General features: G+C 55.0%; 4 protein-coding genes across 4 annotated transcripts; all 4 read right to left on the bottom strand.

The window, feature by feature from the left end:
* Positions 1-542: 542 nt before the first annotated feature.
* Positions 543-2194, bottom strand: CGGC5_v012495 (uncharacterized protein; the record flags this gene model as incomplete). The annotated part of the gene is made up of 3 exons (XM_032030399.1): positions 543-1782; positions 1833-1910; positions 2019-2194. 3 exons carry the CDS (start codon positions 2192-2194, stop codon positions 543-545), a joined length of 1494 nt encoding a protein of 497 aa, XP_031890034.1.
* A 471-nt stretch (positions 2195-2665) lies between these two features.
* On the bottom strand, positions 2666-3803 carry EFM2-0 (Protein-lysine N-methyltransferase EFM2; the record flags this gene model as incomplete). The annotated part of the gene is made up of 3 exons (XM_032030400.1): positions 2666-2962; positions 3016-3467; positions 3515-3803. 3 exons carry the CDS (start codon positions 3801-3803, stop codon positions 2666-2668), a joined length of 1038 nt encoding a protein of 345 aa, XP_031890035.1.
* Positions 3804-4839: 1036 nt separating this feature from the next.
* On the bottom strand, positions 4840-5923 carry CGGC5_v012493 (uncharacterized protein; the record flags this gene model as incomplete). The annotated part of the gene is made up of 2 exons (XM_032030401.1): positions 4840-4976; positions 5020-5923. The coding sequence occupies 2 exons, from the start codon at positions 5921-5923 to the stop codon at positions 4840-4842; spliced, it is 1041 nt and encodes a 346-aa protein (XP_031890028.1).
* A 2526-nt stretch (positions 5924-8449) lies between these two features.
* Positions 8450-10841, bottom strand: CGGC5_v012492 (uncharacterized protein; the record flags this gene model as incomplete). The annotated part of the gene is made up of 3 exons (XM_032030402.1): positions 8450-10112; positions 10169-10443; positions 10668-10841. 3 exons carry the CDS (start codon positions 10839-10841, stop codon positions 8450-8452), a joined length of 2112 nt encoding a protein of 703 aa, XP_031890029.1.
* Between the last annotated feature and the right edge of the window lie 4717 nt (positions 10842-15558).

Raw genomic sequence — 15558 nt, 5'->3', positions numbered from 1 at the left:
AACACACCATATAGGGCGGAAAGCGGAGGGCACTCATTGAACGCAAACAACTGTTTAAGCTTGGAGAAGGTATCATGTTTTTTTTGGGGAGGAAAGCGGCCCCGTCTGTTCGTTTCTGCTGCACTTAGATACCCTCTCGTAGATGAATTTCGGCGCCGGAGCTTGGACAATGTTTTGGGGGGCTATAAAATCGCACCTGATTTTTGTGCTGCGTGAGAGCAGTAAGGAGGCAAGCCTGAGGGCCATCATCATTCGTTTCATCGTGCGTCAGGATGGATATCGTGCCTTTGTCCAAAAGAGAAATTATATAGTTTATGTCGCAATGACTACCTAACCCCTATCTCATCTGTATCCTTTGCCGTTCTCTGCGGCGATCTTCAAATGAGTAGGGATTCAATCCATTCGCATAAGTCGACTGATCCTGCTTCGACTGCTGTCCTAAAGATAATTTTCGACTTTCGCGCAACGTGCGTGTCGCGTCGCACCAATATCCCAGTGTAGGTGATATTTGATCCAAATTACCTCCTGCTCTGTCCCAGAAATCAATCCTGAGATTGTCCACTTTCGTCGTTCGTGCTGCTTCCAGAATCGAACATGTCCTCCCAGTCGAAGGTGCCGTCTTCGTCGGAACGCATCGTGTCTTCTTCCAGCTTGACGGCATGATCAGAACATTGCGTCTGGCCCGTCTCTGCGCCACTCTGGTCGTCATCGAGGAGAGCCGGGTCCATGTACGGAGTCAAGTCCTGATTTAAGGCCGGATCAAACATTGGTGTGTTGAGAAGGGAGTTCTCCAAAGGGCTGGAGGTGTTGTGCCAGCCGTCCTCGTTCATGTTGTCGAGGTATGGGGTCGTCCACGAGGACGTTGTCTCGTTGCTTGAAACTCCAGAATTCTGATTGGACAGCGAGGGCAAAGAGTTTGGAGACGATGCCAGTAAGGTCCCATTTGTGTCCATGCCGGGGCACCAAGTCGCGTCTGGGTAGGGGTCAAAGTAGCCCATTTGGGGAGTCTGGAGGTATGAGGCGGAGATCGGGGCTGTGGTCATCGCTCCGGTGTATGGATGACACATTGGCAATGTTGAAAAGCTAGGCGCCGTAGACATTGCGAGGGGAGAGTTGCCTTGAGCCAGAAACTCTGTATCAATTTGGTTGAGTAAGCCGGTGAGAGGCGACACAGCTTGAGCGATGTTCTCGTTCATTTGCGTGGTCTCAGATACCTGGGTCTGGTACCAGGAGGAGTTGTGGGCGACGGCCGGATCGTAGTCGGGGTATGCGTACTGGAGATTCATGGCCGGTGACTCCATCTTCACACGCTTGGCGTCGACGGCATATTCTTCTTGGAGAGATGCTCCATTCGCCTGCTCCCCAAAGTCATCAGAGTCTTCGCGCTTGCGCTTGGTGGCCGGCTTGCTTGAGCCATTGAGGTTGTACTGAGTCTTGTAGTGCTCCAGGACGGGTTGATAGCCGTAAGGGTGGTCAGGATCCCAGATTGGCGCCCAGGCTGGGTCCGGCTGGGGTGGTGGCTGATGGCTGGATACGGCATTGTTCGTGATACCTGTGGGCTGAGGATATGCTTCGTACCGAAGTGAAGATTGGGTTCGTATCGTTTGCTGGGGATATCCGGTGAAGGCGCTGTCTTGGCAGTGAAGAGGAGCATGGCCAGTGGTAATGTGCTGAGGACCGCGGTGTTGAATTGGCCCTGGCAGAGTTGGGCAGGGTGAATGCGTGTTTGAAGAACCTTGGTTGATGGAGTTGTTGGGCCTCTTAATCACTATTCGGGTTTTCCTGTGACTCAGTCAGATAATGATACTGGCCCTTTGTGATTGATGACATACTGCTTTGGCGGCGGCGAAGGAGGTGCTGTCTTTCTGGCACCCCCATTTGTGGGAAGAGCTCCATTGATCAACGCCGTGCTGTTTGTCGTTAGTAAAATATTTCACCAAACTAGACAACAGGCTCATTGACACGCGCACACAAAAGGCGCATCACCCGCTTGTTGTCCCTTGGAGAGAAGCACTTACCCGAACTCGGGGTCATGGCCGTACTTGCCCTTCACATATCGAAGCTGTGAAGCAGTGAGAGGCTTGTTGAAGCGCTGGTGGTACTGTCTCAAAATCTCGTCGCGCTTCTCGTTTTCAAGAGACAAGCGCAGAATGAAGAGAATCTGCTCCTCAGTGTATGTGATCTGGCCTACCATGGTTGAAGCTTGTGTTTGTTGGTTTTGAGAATATGAAGGATGTGGTGGTAAAGAGTGTGGTGATTAACTGGAAGACTGATTGAATTTTTGTTTGTGAACGTGAGGGAGAGTAAGATTGTTGAAAAGAACGCCGAAGTTCGTGATAAGTGAAGGTGGTGGAGGTGGAGATATCCCACGAAGGAAAGGACCACGATATCGTTCCTGCAGTTTGTGCTGTGATTCAGTTGGAGTCAGCAAAGCTGGGGAAGCCAGACCGCTCAGCTGACAGCGTGTTGGGAAAGGGAAGGAAACTAGACTGGTAATTGCATCTATTTCATCCGACTCCTTATCTATTGCTGGAAAGTTTCTGTCTATCGTGTAGTCTAGATCTAGGTCTACTTCTTAGTACCCCCAGCCTCTTTATGTCTATGTTTCTAATGTGTGGTATGCAAACAATTAAATGCATCGCTCGCTTCAACAAATGCTTGCCGCCTACGCCAGTGACTGACGCGCAAAAACACCCCACCAACAGTTTACCGGAGAGCCCTCGTCGGCTTCGCCCCAGTCGTCCTGCCCGTCAAGAGTTCCTTCCTCGATGCAGGCAAGCGGCCGTGTTTGGTTCTTCATCGCGTCTCTGAAGTTCTGCAAAAGTCTCTTGGTTGTCTCGTCTCTCAGCGGGACCATGACGACTGCGCGAGCATCCTCTTCCAGGGAAAGTTGATCTGAAAAAGCACCGGCCAAGAGGCCTGGATGGATGTCGTCGTAGAGCGGATCCGCGGCAAGGACGACCTGTGATATCTGTCAGCCATTGTTCTAACCAAAAACGCCTGGTGATCGCCGACCTTGAACTGATTCTTCTTCTCAAAGAGATCTTGGTCAACTTCGTCCTCTCCTGAGCCTCCCCACGTAAGAGCCCCCGCATCGAGCGACCCACCGAGCTTCTCTACAGTTGCACGGTTGGCTTCGACATTGAACCGCAGGTTTTCCATGATATCGGGCAAGTCGCTCAAGATAACGTGGACCTTCCATAAGGCAGCTGCCGCCAGACCGAGAAGCCCAGTACCGGATCCCAGCTCCAACACGGGCGGGCGAGGCTGGCCAAGTGACTCATCAAAAAGACGGAACAGAGACGTAGGTCCAAGACTAGGTAGGTACTGAGCAAGCACATAGGACGAGCCCCAGGTCTTGAGGCCGAGTGAGTCGCCAGTCAGGGGCGGTTCCCGAATAATGAGTTCAAACGTTGGAGTGCGAGCATCCTCTCTGAAGGGCCACCGCCTGGTAATCTCGCCCATTGCTACTTCTTGTCAGAAATTTATCCAGCATGTGGTCTCCCTCACGTACCTGTTCGTCCACAACGCTCCGTCATCCTTTTGCTGGCTTCCGTCCAAATCGCCTCCTTCTCATCGTCATCCTCGATCCATGCAAGTCCGCTCTTGATGATGGAGGAGAGGTACATTGATACCTCACGCCGAAAGTAGGCCGTGGCTTCCTGCTCGTGAACGATCTCCGATCGCTTGCGCTTGTGACTCCATATCGGGGGGCTGAGTTCCAGCTGCTTCAAGGTGGTGAGTAAGTCTTCACTTGATGGCTTCTGCCACATTTGAGGGAAATCCTTGGGCTCGAGTGACATCTTGGCGGTCGAATCAAGGTCCTATTAGGGGCTCTCTATTTTATGTTTTCTAAAACACCAAGGGACTCTAATAATGAAGAAGAAGTGGTTGCCGAACAAAGAAGAGGCGCAAGGTGCTTCCGAAAGTTTATGGGAAAGGGGGTTCAGCCACTGGAAAAATTCGCTGGCGGTCTGGACTTTCCGCTAAGGTACCCAAGGGACCCCATCGCCAAAAGCACCCGACACACTGAGACCAACCAACGTTAACGCCGACAGGGACCCTCATCGTTATCGGATGCGCCTGGCCCATCAAACGTGGGGTTCAGATCACTGATCTGGCAGGTGGGGACCCACGTCCCCAAGGGTCTTTCCCTCGCAAGGTTTGTTCCTGCCGTTGTTGTTGATTGGTTGGCCTCACATGCAAGGCTGCAGTGGAGTCACAGATCAACCGACCCCACGTCACAGTATAAAAAAGGCTGCAATTTCTGCGGCGCTTCCAACTTCTCTCCTCTTTTCCTCTCTTCAAGCACCGTCCTCTTCAACGCTGCGTTTCTATGCTACGAACAGAGAGTTTGTGCGCAAGCACGATCTCTCGAGAAGCTCGTCTTTTCAGAATGGCATATGAGAAATTCGGAGTAACATCTTCACTACCACCCAATGTCTCCTGCCCTGTGTGGGATGACGGGTCTGCCCGCGAGGGTCTGGCGTGACTTCACGCTTGCAATTGGCATCAGAAAAGCAGGGCCCGCAGCCGTCCTCGTGTATACCCTTCGGGGGAAGACGGGGTTCTGGACTCGGTGACCCTTTGGGAGAGTCATTGCGAAGATTGTGCACAGCACTTGAGTGCGATACGCAGCGTCTGGGATCCCGACTGGCTTCGGCTGGGCGGGGGACTTGACAATTCAATTCCGATCATTCTGTTGAGGACGGTGCTTCACTTTTTTTCTTTTCCAGGTAAGCTGCTTTCTGCTCTCTCCCATCGCTCAAGTTCCAAGGATACTACTAACAATCCAAATGTATTTTCATCTAGCTTCATCCGTCAACATCAACGACCACATCACCATTTCGGGGGTGCATCAGTCGCACTATTCGTCTGCTGCCACTGCGCATCCTTGTTGCTGGCCTGCTCGTTGCTGGTATCCTCCTCTTGGGCATGCTCCTTGTTGTCGTCACCCGCGCCGCCATCCGCCGTTGCTTCTGGTGTCAGTTGTGGTTGGCTACTCGTCGGTGGGCTCACCTGGGCCAGCTACGATAGGTAGGTCGAGGTCTCTCCATAGGTGTGCATTGGATTTGGTGAGATTGCGTGCCCAGATGAACTTCTCGATAGCCTTGCTGCAGGCCTCATGATCCTCGTCGGCATCTCTAGCGAACTCCAAAGCTTCCTCGACAGCGTAGATGACGCCGTTGATGTGACTCTTGATGACTGTATCCTGATCATGTGAGGTGGCCGTGGGTGGAATCTCGTAGCAAGTGGCGTTCGTTAGACTCGTCAAGCCATGCTTGACCTGTGCTCTCACGCTTCTAAAGCTGGGCGCCTTCTCTCGCTTGCCTGCGGCCTTTCTCTCATCCTCCTCCTTTCGCGCGTTCGTCCGCAGCATGTCGGCCCACATATCCCCCAGTGTGCCCTTCTGCACGAATTCTCTCACGTCGGGAGTGATCTTGTTGTCGAAGTCGTCATGTGCCTTCTTGTACATCCAGTGAGCCGCACTGAGTTGATCGTGAAGATGCTCCAGTGAGAACCTGGCCCCCAACAGCCACTCCTCGCGCGCTGCATTGTCGTGAGTGGACGCAGCCTTGACCAAGTCCTTGCTGGCGGTGCTCTTCTCGCTCTTGGCGCTGCGACGACTGCCCTCGCGGCTGCTCCTGTCCTTGCGATCCCGCTCAGGGCTGTCGTTGCCCTGCTGGCCTCGCCGAGAACGTCTGGCTTCCTCGCTCGACCTCGGGGATACTGGAGGCGAGCGTCCATTGTTGGCGTTGGAGACGGTGGGTGCCGCAAAGGCGTAGACGAAGCCATTCCGGGGCAGCGGCACAGGCAGCGAGGACTGGAGGGCGTCGAAGTGGAATGCGTCCTGTGTCATGCGACCGTACTCGTCCATGTAGACTGGTCGGCTGTGATGGGGGATGAAGCGTTCTCGTGACATTGCGCTGGCTGATGGGGAGAAGACTTGAAGCGGTTTCGAAGACGGCGACGATGTTGCCTTGGACGATCAGTGTCACGGCTTCTGGATTCTGGTTGGGACTTCGGTGGCATTGCGCCAGCGAGGGAGGTATATATCTGGGGTCGGCTGTGGCAGCTAGCTGTCTTGCCATCGCGGTGAAGCTCTTTGAACCTTTGTGGTGAATGTTGTGGCAGAAGCCTGCCATGCGATGCCATCCCCAAGCACCATCTCCCACAAAGCTGCATAGACATATGCCTGCATACAAAGAAAGCCGCACAAAACCGATGCGCCGGCACAAGACATGCATTTCCATCCGGACACAAGCATATTCATTCCACAGAGTCCAAAAGCTCTTTTGCCAGATCAACTCTGAGAGTAAACAAGCCCCAAGTTTGTCCCACTTTACACCAAACGCACCCATCGCTTGCTGGCTTCCAACAGAGGAGGTAGCAACCTCTTCCAACAAGAGAACTTGCAAACCCGAACCCCAATCTCTCAAATGCCATCTCCAGGAATCTTCGAAGGAATAATGTGACTCTTGACGAAAGCATCTGCCAACGGCCCCCGTCCGCGGGTATCCGCGCCACCCAAAGGGCGGGCAGGGTGACACTGACCCAAGTGGCAATCCGGGCTCAACCGCGCGCCATCATCCCGGGGGTTGGCCCAAAGCTTAAAAAACGACAACCACACTACGGCGGCCCGGAAGGCGCGGCGGCAGCGGGGAAAAAGAAGGCCAAGCTAAGGGACGCGCGAGCCGCGGGCGCGGGCGGGTGGACGGGCGGGCGGCCCCTCCTGCTTCCCAATATGCCCCCCTGCTCGTTATTACGGTGTTCCCGTACCACCCCTCCCTTCGTTTGCCAACATCCAACATCCAGCATTGCGTCGCGCATGTTCTGGAAGAAAACGAAGGGAACACCCCCCGACAGAGCCCATCTATTTCCTCCTCCACGACAATTAAGTTTGGGGGAAAGGAAACCTTGGATGTGAATGACTACAGAGAGAGTACGGAGTCGGTACATTCCAACATGTTGCCACCGAAATTCATCATGTTCGGCGACGGGGGCGGCGCGGCTTGGACCAGAAGCTTTCAGCGGCGCAGCGCACGCACCGCCGCCCTATTCTTATGCGTCGTGCCACCTCGGCTTACACACAATCCTTCCGTCAGCTTGTACGAGAGCCTCGTGTGATGTGTGTATGTGTCTCTCTCCATGGCTCTAAGACGGGGAAAGGACAAAAAGCAATCTAGCCTGCTGAACACGAACTTGCGGGGTGCCGAAAGGGGTAAGAAGGAAGCAGGAAACACACAGCACACGCAGCTCATGTCTTCAACGGTCAACCCCGAACGACCTAGTTTACAGGTAAGACAAGCTAGGCAGATGGAATACCAAAAAAACACCAATCCTTCGAGGCGAATCGACCGCCCGACACAAAATACGAGCGATGAAAAATAGGGGCCCGTCACGAAACAGAGAGACAGACATAGGGCGCCCCGTCGTATTGCCGTTGAAATCAACTTTAATGAGCCAAAACACGAAATCCCTCACGTAAATATTGCGGGGAGCTCTGGTGGATTCCCATCCCATCCCGCGGCGCCCCCTTTCCGTTCTGTACGTATCCGTAGTGCAGAGAAAGAAAGGGAAACCAGCAGAGACCCAGTAATTCGCAGTAACAGAAATTTTGGGGACCTTGATTTTTCGCGAACCTTATGTGGGGAAAAGCGAAATGATCGACGTCACAAACTGCAGCATCGATAACAACAACAACAAGCACAAGGAAGGACGGAGGGGATGGGGATGGATGCTTCCCCTTCTCTACTGTTGTTTGGATTCATTACTTCCTGGGATATGCATCCCATCTGCATATGAAATGCAAGCTGCAGCTGTGGATATGGCCAAAGGACGCTGCAGCGCACGGCTGTTTGCATCGCTGCAGAGCGGGAATGACGTTGACAATTTGCATAAAAAAGCGGCAAAGATCAGCTAGACGCCGTTGCACAACATGGGCTGTCACATGGGGGAACAAAGGACGTGTTCATCATGAGGATATCATTCTCGATTTTTGATTTTTGTGTGGGTGGCTACCTCGTGGTATCAAAGAAAATGAAGAAAGGGGAGGGAAAAAAGAGTAAACCTCCCCCGGAAACCAAGAGACGATGTCAAAATACTGGCCCGTATCCACGGTGTTCCAGCTCGGTTTTTTTGTCCATGCAATCCTATATGCTGGTCGCCAATGCCGCCTGACCTTTGATGCAAATGCCATCCAGTCCAAATAATATGAAAAGAGAAAGGGAAAGAAAGAATCATTCGCTGTTGCTGATGCTGGTCTCATGTGGCCGTCCTATCCAGGATCTGGCGAGATATCCCCGTGAATTAACGCTTGAGGGGAAAAAAGAAAATCAATCAAAAAAGCCGCCGCAAATCAAGTTTGCCTTTTCGCCTCATCCCTCTTCGCTGATCTCGTCAACACGTTCCTCTTGAGCTGTCTGGGCTGTCCGTTCTCAGGCGCCTTCTAGGCGACCGCGATGGGAGGCGGGCACTCCCTGTAGATCTCCGTCTTCATGACCTTCAGTCGTTCGCGCATGTCGAGCAGGTCCGCCATCTTGTCCTCAGGCGGGTGTGACATGTCGGCAATTTCCCAGTGCAGAGCCTCATACTTTTCATAGAACAGCTTGAAACGCTGGGCCTTGCTGACCAGGTCGGGGCTAAGTCCGCGTTGGCGCTTGGGGGCGGTCTTGGCCCGGGCGCTGTCGATGGAGGAGTCGGAAGATTCCATGGCCTTGCGCTTCTTGGGTGCTGACTGTTCGAAGTCTGAAGCATTCGTAGGCGGTGACGAAGCCAGAGGCGAAGACTTGACTGGCGATGTGTTCTTGCTCTTGAATGACACACCGGATGAATTGCGGGGTGAGGCATGCGAGACATCCGCGGGACGCTGCTTGAGGTTGACGGGTGCCTTGATGGGCGCCGCCTTAGGCTGCTTCGCCCGTTTCGCAAGGGGCGCGCCAGAACTTGAGCTGCTGTCGTCTGCTTCCTCCTCTCGGTGTCGCTTAGGCGGCTGCGACTTGACCGTCTTGATTGCCTCCCGCTCAACTGACCTCTCCTTCGGTCGCTCAATTGACTTCTCCACCGGTCGCTCGATGGGCTTCTCAGGCCTCTCGGGCTTCTCAACCGGCTTCGGCCTAGGCTTTGGCGCGGCAATCTTGGGCTTCGGTGGCAGAGAGGTATCCGGCTTCTTCTTGGGTGCAGGGACGGGGGCGGCTGCCGCGGGTGCTGGTCTGGGTTTGGCTGCCGCAATGCTCGCCATTGGCTTGTCCTCTGACGATTCTGAGTCCGAATCCGAGTTCGTGATGAACTCAGCGGAAAGAACTTTTTTGCCGGGGGCAGGCGCCTTCTCCTTCTTCTTTTCTGCGGCAGCCTTGGCTGCGGTAGCGGCCTTGCTTTGCGACTTCCACTTCTTCGCCGGGGGCGGGTCGGGGGCAGCCTTCTTTGGCTTCGGCGGTAAGGGGTTTGATGAAGATCTTGACATGGTTTCGCCGCCCTTCTTGGTTGTTTCCTTGAGAACGTCTTCGTTGTCGTCGCCAGGCTCCTGCACCTGAATCTTCGGTGGTGGAGCGGCAGAGGCTTTCGCGATGTTCGCTTGCAGCTTGCTGAGAATCTTGCCCTTGCCTCGCTCCTCCCTGGGCAGGAGCTTCTGCCACTCGGGTTCCGTCGTTGCCAGTCGCATCTTATCGAACTGACGGATCGCGTTGTCGATCGCTTTCTGTCGGGTATCTTGGGTATCATAATCGTACTTCCACACGTCCAACTCTTTCCAGTAGTTTTTTCTCAAAGCCCACTTCTGCGCGTCCTTCTCGAACTGGGCAACCTTCTCCAGAGCTGGCTTGAACTCTTCCTCCTTGCCACTCCATAGGTCTTCCAGGTAGTCTTCCGACCGGTCTTGCACAGCAAGTTCGTGGACGATCATGGATCGCTGCTCCTTGAACTTCTCGACGACTTGCTGTGAAGATGAGAAGACGGCGTTCGTTGACGGGGAGCTGGCGGCTACCAGCGCCGGCGATGATGGCGAAGACTTTCCGCCTCCATTGCCGTACGAGGCCATGCTCGACAGCAGTTTCGACTTGGCTTTGGTTCCCGCAGCCTTCTTCGTCGGCAGTGGCTTGTCCATAACCTGCGACCTATTTGCCCTGTTAGTTGTGCCACGGCCAGCTTGACCCATTCACCGTCCACATACGTCTTCTTCGATGCATTGGCCGCTTTGATGGAGTTCTGCAGGTTCTCTGTATCCGAGTCCATGCCTGACGACGAGGTGGAAGGGGCAGGCTTGGCCTTGGCTCGCTCGGCCTTCTTGGGTGCCTCGGAGCCGGGGAGCTTCTTCCATAATGACGTTGGCTGCGGAAGTCGTGTGGCTCGTTTCGTCGAATCGAAGGGTTTCGTGAGGAAGAGGTCGGAAGGAAAGGAATCGGAAGTCGGAGAGAGGGTATGTGCGCTTGAGCCGTAGAGCAGTGTCTTTGCAGGAAGGTCCCGTCAGCATACATGAAGATAAACTCCCTTCGAAGGGTGGGTTGCGCTTGGGAACAATGCTGAGGCTCGCCGCGGTTGACGTCGACTGGTAGCGACGCAGCGTTTGTCATGCATGCAGGCTGGCCCAGATGGTGGTTGTTCCCCGGCGAGACAATAGGATTGTAGCCGGGGTTCTCGGAATGCAAGGCAAAGCAGTGGTGATTACTTACTGGGCTGCTCCCCAAGGATAGTTGGAGGTCTTCACCACTCTGTACGCACTTGATCAAGTCCTCGAGGACATTGTCGGAGAGGTTGATGGTGAAGGCTTGAGGGGGCACGGGGTTGCCCGAGGCGGCCGAGCTCTCAAGAATGAGGCCGGTATCCGGAACCCTGATCGAAGGCATCGTGGATCTCAAGAGGTCACGCGAATCGGTTCGGTTGAAGGCGGGTTGCACCTCGCATGCTCTGGCTCGGGATTCCAAGGGAGCAATGAGAAGGCAGACGTGTGTAAGGTCGAATTGGAGGCTCGGAGAAGGGAATTTTGCGTCGTGGGAGTGAGTCGGCGGTGGTTCGTTGCTGGAAACTCCCGGGTTGTTGCGTATATTATTCTCGCAGGTGGACTCTGGGGCGGGCAAGTAAGGCAGGCCAGGACGTCACTTTTCCATAGCCAGTAGACTGGGCTGCAGTTGGGAAGTGAAGGCCGGTTGTGCCGGTGAATCACTTCTCGTCTGAACAAAAACCCAGAAACCAATGTTGCAAAGCAGTAGAATAACACAGTAGAGGTTTGCCCCGGAGGGAAGAGTGGTGGTGAGGAGGTGAAGGTGAGAGAGGAAGTCGAGATCAGGAACAGGAGGAGAGAGAGCACATACGCTTTGGCCGTGGCCGTGGTGGTAGGTAGGTACGGTATTACGGGATGGGAGTCAGCCCAGCCAAGCAGCCCAGTCAAGGTGCCCGCCCAGGTTCCGCCCCAGCCAAAAGGTATCCATACGAGCCAGGAAGAGAGCGACAAGAGAGACAGGGCCAACTTGGGGGTGAGGTGTGAGGGACCTGACTGACACTGAGAGCCCAGCAGTCCAGCGCACGCCGGACCGCAGCAGGGCCATCCACCACGGCCGCCTCCAGACGCAACAGGGCACCCACCGGCACTAATTAGTGCGGGTACCACATCAGGTACTTGGACACTCCGGAGAACATGACCTGCAGCCCGCTGGATCGACCGCTAAAGGCTGCTGGAGGGAAATCGATTTACTGGCAGACCAAGTATGCATCATGTACTGCCCCCCATGCAAGACAGGGTTGCGGCGCCTGGGCAACAAGTGGTACTTGGCAGGTACTTTGCTGAGTTCATCGGCTGAGTTCCCAGGAGAGTGAAGGAGGGAGGGGGGGATGGGGGGGCAGAATGAGGAAGAATAGACCCACTCTGCGTGCGATCTCATGGGCAACCAGCGTCTGTGACTGGCTGAGCAGCCGGTCGCGGTCGGGGGGTCTGGTCGCTCTGCTGGTCACCGGCGGCTTGTACCTCAGGTACCTCCTACCTTTTTGGCAGAACGACAGGGGGATCGGGGATACCTACGACAAGGGGGGCAGCCTATGGGCGATACCTCCCTCAGGTACCTTTCTGCTGCGAATGCTCCCCAGCCAGCCCGAGTAAAGCAATCCGCAGTGCACCTGAGGTAAGGTAAGGCAAGGAAGGCAAGGGCATGGTATTCTGGCTTTGCAGACAATAATAACTTCCGACCAGCCTAGACGGGGGAACGTGAGGCAAAATTCGGGATAGAGCGCGTGGGCTGGGCTGGGCTTGGCTGGGCTGTCATTGTACTACAAGACGGCACGGTTTGGTTTGGGTGCCGCTGAGGGTGATGACTGATGGGCCATGACGAGGTGGTGAGTTGGATCACTCAGAGCCAGTCACGCACTCATGGTGCCACATGGGCAGAACACATCATGCCCCCCCCTCCCCCCCCCCCCCCCCCCCCCCCCCCCCCCAAGGCAAGTCGGCCCTGGATATGGAGATGGAGATGGTGATGGATCATGGAGCCGTGACCGCAAGATCAGAGAGAGAAAAGAGAGAGACAGATGGAGAAAGACTGGCCCTGGCAACAATAACAGCAACAACACCACCACCGCAATGACACGACGGACCAAGTGGGCAGTCCGCGGGCGAGAGTGGCTAATGGCATGCATCAAAACGTCCGCCGCGGCAACTGGGCAAAGCCTTCCGACAGCGGCCGTCGAATCCCGCGAACCTCGTCCCATGCCCATTCATTTACCGTATTTGTTGCGTCTCTTTATTTCTGCCCGTCTCCCCGACCTCCATGTCCTCCTAGGGGTCCACACTTGACAGGACGATATTGAAGATGTGAAAATAAAACCGTAATAGATGAAGAAGAAACTGTAAAACATGCCTTTCCGGGCAATGTAATTGCTCCCGGTCTTGAGCGGGAGAGACACCGGAGACACATCAAACCTGCTGCATCGCATTTACGGGAAAACAAAATACACACAAACTAACCAGACTGGCTTGCGCAGGGTAGGTGGTATTTGAATTTGTATGTATTTTGGGCCTCACCTTCCTCCTTTCCCTTGAACTCCAGACAGGTCCCTGAGAGGCTGGGATTGATTGGATCTGTCGTCCCGCTGCCTGGTCCTGTTCCCACCATTTGGAAAAGTTCCTTGACCCCCTGTCGTTATTGACCTCCGATTTCCTCGCGCTCCCTCACTACGCCCGCTCATTTGTGATGAGATTCCAAAAGGGAAGTAAAAAAAAGTTCAGGTCGGGACGAGCAGTCGCTCGACAGATACAGCGGTTAACGAAAACGGCACACCAGACAGGAAGGGACGTGGCAAACCAAAACCGCTGCGCTATTTGTCTTTGTCTCGCTGTTTCCATGGACCGCTGCCATCGTTCCAATATCTTTGGCCGATGTTTCTGGTTCTGTGGGGAGGGACAGAAACATGGTGCAACCGTCCGCCGGCTTGGGTAAGATGGGCATCTTCCCTTGAGAACGGCAGGCCAGCCATACAGCAACGTGAAGCGCTTCTACAGCGCCATTCGGGTCTTTTTATTGTTGCTTCTTTGCCTCAAAATGTTTGAACGACGGGCTATCCGTCCAAACTTGACACACGGCCGCGAACCTTAATGGGAACTGAACTGGAGCAGTCAAGGGCAGAACCGCGTTGTCCGGCTCAGCCCAGTCCCAGGTCGACCGTAGCTAGCGGATCTGCCACCCGAACGTGGCTCTCGCCGTCTCAACTGTAACATCGTTACAAACCTCCCTCCAATCCCTCGCTTTCTCTCGCCGGCCTTTGCCATTCTGCAGCATGCGCACAGCATATGCTTGAGCATACATAGACCACCTCGTCATCTGGTAATCCGCGGATATACGTGCTTCCGTAGGCACGCGGTGCACATAAGATGAAATGGTAGAGACCACTCGGCGTGCGTAGTGAGAACGCATTGATTGGAGTATCAACGGCCCATTTTTGGCCTCGCTCCCCGACCGTTGGCTGTCTGCTGCGGCAGAGTCCTCGCACTCTTGACAGTCCCACGATTGTATTCGTAGGGACGACGGCGATCCACTTGCATGCTACTGTGCAGCGCTATCCTCAGGTGAGAGACGGCCGTCTCCTGTCTTGGCCTGGTGCTGCAGTGCAGTGCTGCCCTCCTCCCGAGTGGGCTGAGTACCCAGGACGTACCTTGACTGCAAAACACCGCTGGCCCCTACCAGACGGATACCCGCGGCGAAGGTTCCAAGTTGCGTAGTGGGTGCACTGGACTAGGAGCGGCTAGTGCCCACCCTGCTGGGCCTCGAACAGAGGCAAATGTCGCTGGTTTGATGATTGGCAATGATTGCTGACTTTTGATACCGGGGGAACTATCCCGCCAAACTGGTCACCGATAGGGCAGTTGGCCGGCGTACCTTGGGGCATTTTCTGGCAATGGCGCAGATTGAAACGAACAGCAGCACTCTTGGGTCGAGTCAGGGGTAAATCGTGGACGGCGATGACAGGTCCTTCTAGAAGTGTTTTCTACCCCTTCACTTTCGCTTTGCCCATGCTGCTGTTGGCAGAGCCTAGCAGGGCGTGACAGGCTGACCATGGTGCTGTTGCTGATCTCATGTGGCCCTGCGCTGTGCTCCTTGGCCTGGGTTGACTCTTCGGTCGGTGGCCGGCGACTGATGGGATTTTGTCGCGCGTAACGTTGACTTGGCAGATGGTACGCAGTACTGCGTCGTGCTACACGCCGCATGTTGTCACTGGTGCTCCGATGCGTGCCTGACGAGCCCCATTTTGCTGAGGGTACGTCTGCGTCAGTATGTGCTGTACCCGGTTCTGGTGTACCTACCCAAGGCCGCTCGCCACGACACCACCCACGCCATATCCATGCCACGCAGAACGCATTCGTTCGACTGATTGTCGGGAAATGCTGAGAGTCATCTGTGTTTGGTCGCCGCTGTTAGTGCGGCTGGCAGACCTGTACGGTTCAATAGGGCCTACGGCGGGCGGGACGGAAGCACGACCTCGAGGGACCGAACGGAATCGAGGTTTGTCTCTTGTAGATGGTCCCGGCTCTTGCTCGGCGCAGGGGCGGAAAGCGAGGCGTGGCATCCGTCGTCCGTCCGTCCGTACCTTAAAGGTAAAGACAAAGTCAAAGTGAGGCAAGGTGAGGTGATGTGAGGGGGCAGCACACGGAAGCAACCAAGCTACGTCGTCGAGGTCGTCTCTTGTTGAACGGAAACTGGAGTGACGAAAGGGCGGTTGTAGGTACTGCGGTATGTAACTGGGGTTTCCAAGTTCCCTCTTCTCTGGCTTCCGCAGCGACGGCTGCAGGAGAGCGGACCTCATGAGGGTCCGTTGGGTCTAGCCTCGCTTGCTCTGTCACTTGATTCCCCGCTGCGGGAGTACATTGTTGAGCGTGTAGATGTATTCGCATGTATGCACACATGGCCTCGGAGCTTCTGCGTCGAGCGGCGGTTGCATGCTGTGTTGTTCCTGGATCCTGAGTCACTGACGACAGCGATTGGCAAGGTGCAGCATGCGCTCATTCGTGATGAAGAGGTCGAGATGGGTGACTAGTACTAGAGCCACGCAAATTTCGGTGAGATGAGAATTCGGGCGGTC

The sequence above is a fragment of the Colletotrichum fructicola genome (assembly GCF_000319635.2).
Source record: "Colletotrichum fructicola Nara gc5 chromosome Unknown KSG_Nara_v1_contig07, whole genome shotgun sequence".
In the NCBI taxonomy this organism is placed as follows: domain Eukaryota; kingdom Fungi; phylum Ascomycota; class Sordariomycetes; order Glomerellales; family Glomerellaceae; genus Colletotrichum; species Colletotrichum fructicola.
Note: the sequence above shows the minus strand (reverse complement) of the source record. Positions and strands in the feature narration are given on the sequence as shown.